Source organism: Vicugna pacos, chromosome 14 (assembly GCF_048564905.1).
Source record: "Vicugna pacos chromosome 14, VicPac4, whole genome shotgun sequence".
Taxonomy (NCBI): Eukaryota; Metazoa; Chordata; class Mammalia; order Artiodactyla; family Camelidae; genus Vicugna; species Vicugna pacos.
Genome location: NC_133000.1, coordinates 19,836,545 through 19,850,139, shown reverse-complemented (window position 1 = coordinate 19,850,139; position 13,595 = coordinate 19,836,545). Strand labels below are relative to the sequence as shown.

The following is a 13,595-nucleotide window of genomic DNA, read 5'->3' as shown; positions in this document are numbered from 1 at the left end:
CTGGGGCAAGTCTAGAAGCAGTCAGCAGTCTGCTCTCAGTGGGTGGGAGTCTGAGCCAAGGTGTGTCCCTGCTGAGCCCACTTCCCCTCCACCAAGCTATTCTTTTGCCCAATTCTTCTTTCTCCTCTTTTCCTGACTTCTGCACTGGAAGCTTCCCTCCAGTCCTCGAGCAGGACCAGCAGTGAGAGGAGCCTCGGCTGACCTTGATCATGCTTTACTTGCTCCTTTGCTCCAGGCTGGCAGCCTGTACTGCGAGGGCCCAGCTGCTGGGGAAGACTGTAACCCTCCCACAGTCCGTGTATTCCAAGGAATCAGCGAACTTATTTGTTTACTTGACACTGTATACCCAATGCCTTGTAGAGTATCTGATACCCAACAGATGCTTAATACATATTTATTGGATATATGACTGGGTGAATGAATGAATGAATGACCTGTGGGTCCCAATCCAATTCATTTACTTAGTTCCCCAGTGTCCTTGATACTTATGGATCAGACTAATGAAAATTAATTCTGTCATAAGGTCATGTTTCTGAAGTCTTGGCATTTTTTTTTCACACAGTTCTACATGCCACCTTTTTAATTTCTTTGTGTTTGTTTCCAACTGAAATTTCCAGCCCTCTTCCTCATTCATCTAAAAACGTCTTACCCATTCTTTACTGATCATCTCAATGGTTAAGTCTCCATCAACCCTTCTCTGATGACCCTAGTTAAAAGTGGCCATTTCCTGGGGGAGGGTATAGCTCAGTGGTAGAGTGCTTGCTTAGTATGCACAAGGTCCTGAGTTCTATCCCCAGCACCTCCATTAAAACAAATAAATAAACCAAACCCCTCTTCCCCCATAAATAATTTTTTTTAAAGTGGTCATTTCCTCCCATAAATGCCAAGCACATTGTGGTGGTAATTCTCTTCATAAGTGTATTGTACAAACTGCTTCCATATCCCCTCCACCCCGTTTTATCCTTATAATTTCCCTGAGTCAGAATGTTGGATAAATGTTACTTCCCTTCCACAGATAAGGAGAGATTTGGTGAGGTTAATAGGCATGTTCAGGAACACAAGCCTAGAAAATGAAAGAAGATACACCAGAACTCAGATCTCTTCTATCCTCCTGGTCCGCTCCTTTTTATACTGCTGTACAATGCAGCATAAATTTATTACAATCACTCCATGTTAGTGCTATCTTCCCTACTGGATTGTAAATTCCTCCAGGCCCTAACATCTTGGTCTTGCTAGTAACATTAACTAAATTAGTAAGTTAGCATAATCCTCAACACTTTAAAAAAAAAAAAGATATCTCTTCTTGTAAGCTGCTTTTGCAATGGGTATAAAGGGCAAAAGAGCTGCCAAGCTGGTACAGGAGTTGGAAAGCACTACACTGCCTTCATTTGTTGGTTAATTTTTGCTCCAAAAGGCTTTACTTAAAAATTAATAAATGGGTCTTTCCGCATCCAAGGTATCACAAAACCATTTGTGGAGAGAGACAAGTTTCTTCTTTGTAGTTTCATCTTAAATATAGCCATTCATATGCCAGGAAGGGGTGGAATAAGCAAATTGCTACTTCATCGCCCTCATGGATGGGAGAATTGCGATATGATCCGTAGTTGGTGGTGGGGAAAAAAAGTCTCTTGTGGGTTATAGTACATTAGGGAAATTCAGTCACTGCAGTTAGACTCTCTGACTCTGAGTCTCTCTTAGTCGGGCATCAGATGAGCCCTACATCAGAACTAATATCAGGAAGCGAGGCCCCACCACTCATTGCCCCAGGAGTCTCAGAGTTGGCTTTAGACCCGTGAATCTGAAACAAACAAACAAAAATCCTCCGGAACCCGGGGGCCTCAGCTCGGAGCCTGACACTTGGCCTTGATTGCACAAGTTGCCCCGAGCCCAGGTGAGAACCAGTTCCTCTGGGGCCCCGCCCTCCACCAGCGCAGCGAGTGCAGCGCAGGTAAAACCCGCGAACGGAGCCGCCCTGACTAGTTTGTCCCTGCGGCGCCCCGTAGGCAGCGCGGCGCTCCGAGCGGCTCGCGCGCCTCTGTGTCATGGCTGCCCGTGGAGGCGTCGCCCCGGCCGGGGAGGGTCTGCGCTACGCCGAGTACTCGCCGCCCCCCGCCAAGCGGTCCGACGCGGACATCGACCCGGGGCTGGTGAGTCCTGCCCGCGCTCCCGCCGGTCTCCCGCGCCAAGCTGCCGGAGCCTGTCCGCCAGCGCCCCCCCGGAAACCCCTCTACTCAATGCCTCACCCCTCTGCACCCCTTACCCTCGAACCGGGGACCTCGCGGTGTTCATGCACCATCTTTGCCTCACCCCTCACTTGTTCAGCCGAGATGCTGCTCGGTGCCTGGCGTTGACGAGTAAGCTTGCCCAGTCTCTGGTCCCTCAGGGAGCTTCCACTGTTACCGGGAGACTGACCAGAAAACAGGCAGTTGCTGATGCAACATGATGAGTACTGTGGGATGGATGTTCCCCGTCACGTAGGAGACCCCAGCCCCGTCTTTCGGGGCCAGGCGGTGAGATCAGGGGAGGCTTCTTGGAGGAAGCGATGTAACCATCGATGTAAAGCTAAGATCTGAAGAATGACTGGCAGTAAACTCAGGGAAGAGGAAAAAGTATTTCAGCTATGAGTCGTAGTAGCTATAAAGTAGACCAGAGAAAGAGGGCCCAGCCGGAAATAGCAGGGGGTTTATTCAGGCTGAAAAGTAGAGCTGGGAAAAGGAAGTGTTTATTCATGAGATGGAGATGTTTTACTTTTTTCTTTTTTTGGTACTATTTTTGGAATCCAGTGTGAAATTTACACCAACAGCACATCTCAGTTCAGACTAGACACATTTCACGTGCTCAGTTGCCACATATAGTCAGTGGCTACCTTATTGATCAGTGTTGTTCCCAGATAAATGGGCGCTAGAAGCTGGTAAACCACAGGAATAGGCTGGGATATCCTGAGGGCAGTGGTACTATTTTGATGAGCTTTGAGCGAGGAGTGATGGGTTGGGCTATTGTAAAGTTCTCTCAAGCTATGTGTAAGAAGAATGGATTAGTTAGAGAAAGTCTGGAGACATGCCTGTTTTATCCCTTTTCCACACCACGTTCCATGCTGATCCAGCCCACAGCAATATGTCTTGCCTTTAGATGCAGCGCACTTTCTGTCTGTAGGGTTGGTTTTGACTAGTCATACACTGCCTTGTGACACCTTTTATGTTGACCTGTCATTTCCCATCATTTTTCTGTTTTCTGAGAGCAGAGACTGAGTATTTACTTCGAGTAAGCACTCAAGTTGTGAGTGCTCAGTAATCATTACTTGATTAACTGATAAATTTTTGGGACAAACAGTGTCAGCTGGGTTTGCCTGGAAATGTTTCAGAAAGCAGTATGCTTTTATTCAGCAGACATTTGAGCACTGCTGAGTGCCATGTATCATCCTTGGAGTAAGTAAATGAACAAGACAGATAAAAGTTTGAAAAGGCAAACTGAGCTCCTGCTGTGTCTGATTCATTTCTTACTACAACCCTGTAAGGAAGGTCCTCGTTAATTCTCACTTAAATGAGGAGACAGGGTAGCTCATCCAGGATCATTCTCCTAATAAGTATTAGACCTAGGATTCCAAATCCTATACTCTTTCCACTATTACTTGCTGACTCCTTAGAAAAGGCTTTCTGAATGGAGTATTCAGTCAGTGATATAAACCTGATGAGATACTAGGTTAGGTGTAAGTCATCTCTTTATGGGGAGTAGTGAAATATCTCAGTACTAGGCTGATTTGGAAGGCAGTTGGAGCCCTGTAGCATTCTGAAGATAGAAGTAATATTGGTGATTTTTTAAATATAAGTAGGTAAAATGTACTGCTTTAATTGAAGCATAAAGGTGAAACAAGTATTTTATTAGAAAATAACATGTCTACTACTTAAATATGCAAGTGTTCAGGCATGATTCCATTAGAAGACACAAGGAAGTGCTAATCAGTTGCTGGCATATTGCACCAAAGCAGAAAAATCACTGAGTGTGATGGCTGTAAATGCAGGCTGATTTCAGGTGTATTACATTGGCAGTTCAGATGCAAATAAGGACCATTTGCATCAACACACTCATTTTTCCCAAGTTGTGAACAATTTTTGGTTAAACTTTGAACAAAACAAAGTGGAATCTTACCTCAGTTTACATGATAGTTGCATTTTGGGAAAATTCAGTCCTCACTAAAATGGTACAAAAATGATATATTTTATGTATAATAAAGTCCTAGACTGAGATGATTATATACAGGCTTTTCACTACTTAGTGTCCAGTAGAATCTTTCAAAATCTTGAGGGATGCAGACAGTTTTTTGTTGTACAGTGTCGTCTTATACATTTTAGGACTTCTAGGATCAGTGTTCCCCGTGCACCAAATACCCTCCCTCCTATCCAGCTTATTATGACAACCAAAAATTCCTCACAAACTTTCAACATGTCCCTAAGGGTCTGTTTTTCTTCTGTTGGGAATCATTGGTCCAGGCAGTGACCAGTGATGAGGTAGAAGGTAAGACAGTTGATAATAACTGTAGGGGAACCTGAAAGTAATGAAAGTGATGGGAAGTTGACAAAAGGTAGTGTTAGGAAAGAATAAATGACCTAGGGATGGGACATATTCACTAATCTTATTGAAAACAGTAGAAAATAAAATGTTTGGCAAGGAACTGAAGAAATTTTTCATACTATTTTTTAAAAAGATGCAATTTATTTTAAAATTTTTGAAATATATCTGCAGATGTGAAAGGACTTTCTCAGGTAAGCTTCCCTTTAGAGACTAAGAATTAATGTTCATTAACCTGTTTGGGAAATTAGATAAAAATGTAGGGAAAAATACTTGTGTCGTAATTTGAATTCATTGTTTACTACTCAAAGGTCATGGTCAAACTTTGCTTCAGCAAAGCTGGTTCTCATGGAAAAGTGGAAAAGAAACTTTAAAGTTACTCTGTTTGTCTTTATCATCTCTACCCTGACCTATCAGCCTTTAAAAACGGAGTCTCTTTGCTTCTGGAACTTTACCCTTTTTAACCTTCACACTGCCATCAGTTATTTTTCTATGCTAAGACCTAATTATGGTGACCTCCCTTTTAGTAAATTTTCCAGGGTCCAAACCTTCCACTGTAATTGTATAAACTGGATAAATATAGCATGGTGGCATACAGGACTCTTCATGAACTGACCCATGAATGACTTAACTTAACCCCATTTTATGTCCCCTTCGCTGTCCTGTACCCTGTTCTGTGACTTCACTTACTATGGTTTTCTCCTTTGTCTGAAATTCCTTGCCTGGCAAACTCTTACTCATTTTTTGAGACTCAGGTTACTAACATATAGCCTCACCTGGCTCAAGTTCCCTTTCCCTAGCATGATATGTTATCCTATGTACTTCCTTAGACAGTTCACAGTTTTTTATTAAGTTATTTCTTATAAAGTATCAAAATTATTTGTATCTGTGTAAGCATCTAGATTGTGACATCTTCAAGGCAAGAACTTACAAGCTTCTGTGATTGACATTCATTGCAACTGACACATGGTAGTCACTTAATTGTTCATTAAGTGAACAACTATTAACTTTTATTACTGATGAGTGACTTAATGAATAAATATGGCTGTTTGGTTCAGCACATTGACGCAGGTATTTTTCTGTAGGATTTCTCCTTTATATTAGCCTCCAAGGGAGGACAAGAGTCTGTGTCTGTCTTGCTTTCTACTCTTTCCCCAGAATTAAGCACAAGGCCTGGAGTATGCTCAATAAGTGTATATTTATAGACAAATGCTAAATAAATGTTTGTTGAGTGAGGGAATAGTCTCCATCTTTCCTTTTCCATCACAACTACCTTCCTGAAGCAGAGTAATATTTTTTTCTTAATTTCCCTCAGGTACAACTATTGTCTATCATAAACTTAAATGTTGCGGTCTCAGGATAGAAGTTTTAGCATTTTATAACACTTTCAGGCAGTTTATATTTATCTAGAAGGTTATTTACTGCTTATGCTGTTTTGGAAGAAAAAAATGCCTTAGGGAATTTGTAAACAGTTTTGGTGCTTTTTTTTTTTTTTCTCCAGCAGTAGCAGCTATGATGGAGTGGCTATTTTCCCAGTTCTCAGAAATTCTTTGATTCATGGTAATGGAACATTTAAAGTAATTTTTCCTGTTTTTTTTTCCCCCCTCTGGTGAATATTTGAAACTAGATGATGATAACACATACCTGACTTGGCCCATGTGTTGATTTGCTGGCATTATTCAAATAGTGCTTCCACTTTTTGAAACATGTCTTTTAAACTAAAATTAGGTATTCTTTCTAGGCAAGGACCAAGTTGGCTTTTTAATTTTGTTTTGTTTTGGAGGCGGGGCATAATTTGGTTTATTTATTTATTTATTTTAATGGGGGTACTGGGTATTGAACCCAGGACCTCGTGCATGCTGAGCATGCACTCAACCACTGAGCTATACCCTCCCCCTCAGGCAAGGACAGAGAGGATCCTTGTTCTCAGTTCTCTGCATAGTACAAGCCACGTGGTTATGGCTCCATAAATTTCTTCTGGATGATTAACAAATGAGTGAAACAACTAGAAAAATAGAGGATGAGAGACATATTTTATAGAATGATGAAATGACAGCCTTAAATTTAAAAAATTAAGATAAATGAGACTCTTGATTTTTTTCTTTTTTTCTTTTTAATGGTATAGAGGGGCATCTATTAAAATATAAGCATCTAATACATGTTAGATATGGTCAGTGCACATAAAACTCTGACTTCTTCTGACATGCTTTCCCAAAATTTGGTAATTTTATTGCTTAATGCCTCTGATAACATAGGCAGTCTCCAACTCTTGTATTTAAAGTCTGTCAATTCAATTCAGTTTAACATTTTTTTTTTTAAACACAAAATACATGGAAGCTATATACGAGGTGTGTGTGGGGAAAAGATGAGTAAACCAGAGCTGCCACCCTCAAGGATAGAGGGCAGGGAACCTATTTTGTGAATGTTTTTTCACATATAAGATACTATGTGATGTATATGTATGTCCTAAATATATAAAAATTTATAGCAAACCAAGAATGTAGGTATTATTAACCTCATTTTACTGGAACACAGGTGTCCTAATTCCAGGCTAGAGCCTAGGTCTTCAAATGACAATTTAGAAATTACTCCCATACTCTTTGAATAGACTATAAAAAAAAGATGAGGAAACACTAGTATAGAGGTTAAGTAACTTGGCCAAGGTCATGTTGCTGACACATAGAGAGCAATTCAAACTGTATTTCTTTGAATTCCGAAGTCTGTAATCCAAAGAATTTGTTTTAGTGATAAAAGGTATGTAAAAGCATATGTAACTACTGTTAACATTTTGGTTTATATCATTCCATTTTTTCCCCTGTGTGTATGCACTGTACATTCTGCCTTATAACTTGCTTTTACTCTGTAACATAGCCTGTAAACATTCATCAATATATTATTTAATTGGGGATGCATATTTTAGATATGCCTTAGTTTAATTATTCCCCTGTTCAGTATTCAAATTGTTTACAGTTTTATATATTATAAATAATACAGTGATGAATATTCTCATCTATGAGAAAATTTTATGCACCTTTCTGATTATTTTCTGAGCCTAATGACATGAGTATCATTAAGGCTCTTGAGTTCTATGATGAAATAACCCTCAAAACAAATTGCCCCAATTTGAATTTGCAGTATGTTTATGAGACTGTTCATTGAACTACTGCCTTGACAGTGTGTAAGGCTTTGAGTAGTTGGCTAAAATGTATGCCTCTCATTATTAATGGCCTTTATACTGGAGTGTGACAGGTTGCCAGGTGGCCCATCCAGAAGTTGAAGGACGTACTAGTAATCTTACTTCCAAACTTAACAAACTGGTTGGTTTTATTTTGAATGTAGGGGTGTTGAAAATACAACTTCTTGTTGGAGGGTAAGGGAAGATAAAATTTTGTGAGGGAAAAAAATTAGGAAATTATAAGGAGTGAGAACGTCAAGGACCAGTGCTAGGATCCAGTTTGACGTTAGATAATTAAATGATACTCTCTTCTCTAGGTAATTTATAAAACTGCCTAGGGAGAAGTTGTACAAGTCTCTGTAAGGTTTTTGTGAGTGGGCATTTAAGTTAGATGGGGATGTTTCATCGAGTATGAGCTCACACTAGAAAGATAATTGAATTATTTTTTATAGTCTGTTAAAAGAGTGTGGGAATAGTTTTTTTAAATTGTTGCTTGAAGACCTGAGCTGTAGTCTGGAATGAGGATGCCTGTGTTCCAGTCCCAGTGCAGACACTGATAACCATTGCTACAGCTCAGGCAAGGCGTGTGACTTTTCAGGACCTCAGTGTCTTCCTCCGTAAAATGGAAGAAGTGGAGTGGGTTTTGGCTAGATGTTTTCTATAATTTCTTTCAGCTCTACAGATGCCAGCAAAACGTTGGACATCTCATGGCAGCTATTGAAAATAAAGCAAACGTATCTTTTTGTTATAGAAGTATAATGTCTCTGTACCTAGAGTACTGTGTGTACATCTGCTTGAATCTTTCAAAAGTCAGACAGAAATGGAAAATTTCCAGAAAGATGACAAATATATGAATTTAGGGGAGAAGTGTGTGATTGTATGAGAGGGAGAGAGGCAGGGAAGGCTCATTTGAAGATAGGCCAAAACAGTTTAGAACTTAATTCAGGAATAGTGTAAAACTCTTAATTCAGGATGTTATTGAACAGAAAGAATTTAGTAAAAGTCAGTGCAGTAATAAAATAATACATGATAAAGGAGAAAAGTCCCTTTCCTCTGAATTGTAGAAAGTAGAACTAAGGCTACTCCTTAAACTTGAAAGGGATAAATTTAGGGGCAGTGAATTAAATAGCAGTGATGAGCAAGTTAAAGAAACTAACTCCTAGACCTCAGTGAACCTTGAAGTGCTCAGAAGACCAAGCTCTAGAGAGCAGGTGTATCTGAAGCTTCGGGCCAAAGAACAAGTCTCAAGGGCATCAGAGCAAGGGTGCAGAGCCTGCCATGCTTCTTACTTCTTAACACGTATGTTCCAAGCCGTTAAGTCATCTTTCGGTATTATTCTGGTTTAATTTTCTAATTAGAGTTTGTCTTTGAAAATCGTGTCCCTTCGTGGCCTGTGTGCTTAGGGTTATTATCTTGAGGTGATTCCATATTGCTAAATAGATGGACGTTGACCTTATATTTTACAAGGTGTCTGGTCCAATCTATCTTTGAAATATTTCACAAGTTACTGGTCCAAACTGTATATAACATATTCTGTCGATACTTAACATATTCTATTGAGGATCCCTACCCTCCAGCACACACGTAGTCAGTTGCAGTTAGACTCACAGTGGATTGAGGGCAGGATCTGAATCAGAACTCAGTTTTGCCAGCTTTAATCTTTGTTCTCTCCCTGTATTCACCCTTTTCCCTCTTGATCTAACCTTGACCCTGTCCCTCAGTTTTATCTGGACTCTTCTCAGAAACCATCTGTGACCCAGAAGCAGAGTACTTAGCAACTGGCCACCTGTCTAGCTAACTGTCCATCCACACATTCATCCATCCAGTCAATTAACTACTTTTATTTAACCAGTATTATAGCCTGGGAATACAAAGTTGAATAATGCCTGCTTCCTGCTGTCTAGAGGCTCACAGTTCAGTAAAGGAGACAAGTTGTAAAGTTGTGGTCTGGGATCACAATAGAGAAATAAACTGGGAGGTGGAGAGATGGGAGTGTTTGAGTAGGGGAGAGGGTACCATTGGTACTGATTTGGTTCATATTTGGGAGTTTACTTGATCCTGCTACCTGTCTAGAGTAGTTCCATTTCTCTTTGCTGTTTAGCAGTGAGAAACCATATGTACTAGACATCCTTCTGGGTTAGAGAGAGGTGTCAGTAATGCTATCGTTACACGAAGGGTTGTGAAACAGAAAGGTAGGGATGTATTAGAGTCAAATGAATGAGGGTAGTAGGGATATGACTCAGGTACCTCCGACTGCCTCGCTCAGACAGCGCTTCAGAGGATAGAGAGCTTATTTTGAGAAGTGTATTGGTCCACACATAGGGTAAGGACCAGCTCACAGGGAAAATATGTAAGAGTAGGTGTAGGTTTCTTACTTGACAATCTCTGACCGAATACCTGCTGAAATCATTTTTCAGCCTCTTCAACTACTTCCTACTAGCACTGACTTAATTAATTATAATAAAGATAGAAATACGGAATCTTTCCCTCAAGTTAAACCTAATGTTAAAAGTTTTACAGATTTTTTTAAAAATTTCAATTACTATTATATTCAATTATTATAATAATTGTAGAGTTTTTAGTTAGTGCATCCTTGTTTCAAATTTGGCAGACTGAATGTGTTAACACTAATAAAATCTGTACAGTAGATTATTTCAGCATGTTGGTGATCTCCGTGTCATTGTATAAAGCAGTGGCTCTTAACTCCAGTGTCTCTACACATTGACCTGGTAATATGAGAAGAGGTTGGAGTTACCACCATATGCCTTTGCAAATAGCCCAGAGCTAATCTGTGGTCCGTAATCTCATTTAAAATCTGGGCCTACCAGTGGGAGTGTCATGGGTCAACTTTTGAGATTCATTGACAAATAAAATTGCCATCTCTTTATTATTATCCCAAAGAATATGTATGGTTAAAATCTAGTAAGTTTTAAAATGAATTAGATAAACTTACGGCGAAATAAAATATAAAAGTAAAGTAGTAAGTTTTGAGGACTTGCATAGTTTTGTTTTGAGGCTGCAGGTCAGTTTGTAACCTTTGTGAGCTGATCTTATTAAACTATATCTCTACCCCCAGCACAGTGTCTGGTTCGTAGCAGGCTCTCAGATTAGATCTTTAAGTGATGAATTAGTGAATAATGAATGAGTCAAGGGGATATGCCTAAAAGCATTATTTTTTGGTCTTGAAACACAGCAGAAATCTTCAGTTCCCCAGAGAAACAGAACTAAGTAGGGTGTATTATTTATCTTTTTCTTTATTTCCAGGAATTGGCTTACACAGTTGTGTGGGCTGGCAAGTCTAAAATTTGTGGGGCAGTCCTGCTGACTGGCAGCTTTCAGACAGCAGCTGATTCTTGAGGCAGAATTTCTACTTCCTCAGGGAAATCTCAGTTTTCTTCTTAAGGCTTTTCAGCTGATTGGATGAGCTCCACCGAGATTTATCAGAGATAAACTCCTTTACTTAAGGACAGCTGGTCACAGATGTTAGCTACAAGTACAGAATACCTACACAGCAGCACCTCGATTGGTGTGTAATTGACTGGCCTCACCAAATTGACACATAAAACAAACCAGCACAGTATCCTTGGGTTTAAGAACTTGGAGCCAAATGTGCAGCCTGGTTTGGCGAACCTGCGATGAGCCAAGGGCAACCACGACTAGGCTGATTGGACAGGACTTTCTGACTAGTCACATTTAGCATGGAGGAAGGAAGCAAGCTGCTTGTGTTATTAGGAGAAAGTGGAGGTGAGGTTTACATCAGCCGGTCACTGGATAAATGCAAAACAGTGCTTAAAAGATTATTCTTAAGATCATGAGTTACAGCAAGGTTTTCAGTTTGGGGAATTTTTTTGTTAATTATATTAGGGAGAGGAGAAGTACTCATCTGGCCGGAGCCTGAGTTTTATTTCTTACTATGTTTGCTTTTGGTTTTGTTTTATTTGGATTTGTTTTTGTTTTGCCCTTTTATTTACTCTAGTCATGCTCTGGAAATTAATGTATGCCTGTGGTTTAAAATAACTTAAGTGGCTTTAAAGTTAAACAAACAAACAAGATGGAGTTAGCCTTGCCTTTTTCCTTTTACTGAAGTTTTTCACTTAAGTTAATTAAGGAATTTGTGTTTTGAAAGAAGTTCAAGTGTATTTGTTGCTGGCAATGGAACAGTAATGGTAAGGGCCAGGCAGATGACTGTGGGTTGGTCCAGTTTAGATACGAAGATCTGTGAAATTCATGCCAGCTTGAAGATTTTAGGAAAGGATGCATGTAAAAATTCTCTTCCTAATGTCATTTTATCATGTCTGACACTTCTTCTCGAATATAGATTCCCTTCTCCTCCTTTTGATCTGCACGTGCAATACCTCTCTTTCCAAAATTCTGCTGATTTGCCAGCAGTCTTTCTTGTTTCTTCCCATTTTTCTCCTTTCCACTGGCTGTTGTTTAAATTCAAAGAGCTTTCTTTATAGACATTGAACCAAATAAGGCGGCATGAAACACTGAGTTCAGCAGAAAGTGATTTGCTTGTGATTAACCCTTGAGAATTGAATCACTGCAAGATAACAAAAGAATGTTTTTTGAGGCAACCTGCTCATTCTTCTTTTCCATTAGTAGATGAGACCTTTTCTTTCTCAGGTGCTAGGAATTCATGTACAGCTGTGCTCAGGTTTTATTTATCATACTCAGGGTGGCATGTTTTTAGAAAATCAAGTCTTTGCCCTGGTCCTCTCACAGACTTTCCCCCCAACAAAAGGCAGCTTCATTCTTCCAGTTGTCTAAGGCAGTAACCTTGACACCGTTCCTCCTCGCCCCTGTTTACTGAGGTGTAATTGATAAATAAAAACTGTATATATTTAAGATGTACGATGTGTTGATTTGATGTACATTGTGAAATGATTATGCAAGTAAGGTAATTAACACATTCATCACCTCACATAGTTACTTCGTGTGTGTGTTTGTGTGTGCACACACACGTGCGCACACATGTGCACTTGGGGTGAGAATACTTAGATCTACTTTTTTAGAAAATTTCAAGGATAACTTACTCATCTTAGAACTGAAAATCTGATGCACATCACCCCATTTCTCCCACCCCAGCCCCTGGCAACCCCTGTTCCACTCTCTGCTTCCCTAAGTTTGCCTTTTTTGATTCCACGTATCTGTGAGACCATACAACATTTGTCTTTCTGAGTCTGGCTTACTTCACTTTGTATAGTGTCCTGCAGGTTCATCTGTGTCACAAATGTTAGAATTTCCATCTTTTTTATGGGTAAATAATATTCATTGTACATGTACACCACATCTTCTTTATCCATTCATCTTCTCTTTCTTTCTTTTATACCTCACATCCATTCTCAACAAATCTTGTCCACTTTATCTTCAGAATATATCCAGGATCTGACCACTTGCCCCCAACTCCATTACTAATCACTTTGTCCAAGCTGCCATTATCTCCTTCCTAGACTATTTTAATTGACTCCTAACTCATCTGCATGCCTCTGGCTTTGACGTGTGTATTCTCAACATGACAACTTGTGATCATTTTAGAATGGTAAATAAGACAATCTTGGGCCTCTCCTCAAAGCAGACATGTCTCATAGCACTGAGAGAAAAACTAACATCCTGTGTTGACCTGATCCATGTTACTTCTCTGACCTCATTTTCTGTTCCTTTTTCATCCTCTCACTTCTGTGCACACTGGCCTCCTGCGTGTGCATCAGGCACACCAGGCATATACCCCTGCCTTAGCGCCTTCAAACTTGTTCTCTCTGCCTGCAGTGGCTTTTCCTTAATTATTGGCATGGCTTCTTCACTTTCTTCCTTTCTTCCCCAGCAAAAGTCACCTTTTCAGTGAAGTTTCTCT

General features: G+C 40.0%; 2 protein-coding genes across 3 annotated transcripts in view; one reads left to right on the top strand and one right to left on the bottom strand.

Moving 5' to 3' along the window:
* EPSTI1 (epithelial stromal interaction 1) overlaps nt 1-2,625 on the bottom strand; it is a 101,419-nt gene extending 98,794 nt beyond the window's left edge. Inside the window, exon 1 of one of the 2 annotated variants that reach the window (XM_072976314.1) lies at nt 2,261-2,625. The gene's annotated coding sequence lies outside the window, so the exon portion shown is untranslated. The remainder of the gene's footprint in view (nt 1-2,260) is intronic. The other variant, XM_072976315.1, reaches the window with a different exon arrangement.
* The window catches only part of DNAJC15 (DnaJ heat shock protein family (Hsp40) member C15), a 53,475-nt gene continuing 41,872 nt past the window's right edge, over nt 1,993-13,595 (top strand). The window contains exon 1 of the mRNA XM_031684712.2: nt 1,993-2,147. Coding sequence (XP_031540572.2) covers nt 2,043-2,147 — 105 coding nt within the window. The 5' untranslated portion in view covers nt 1,993-2,042. The remainder of the gene's footprint in view (nt 2,148-13,595) is intronic.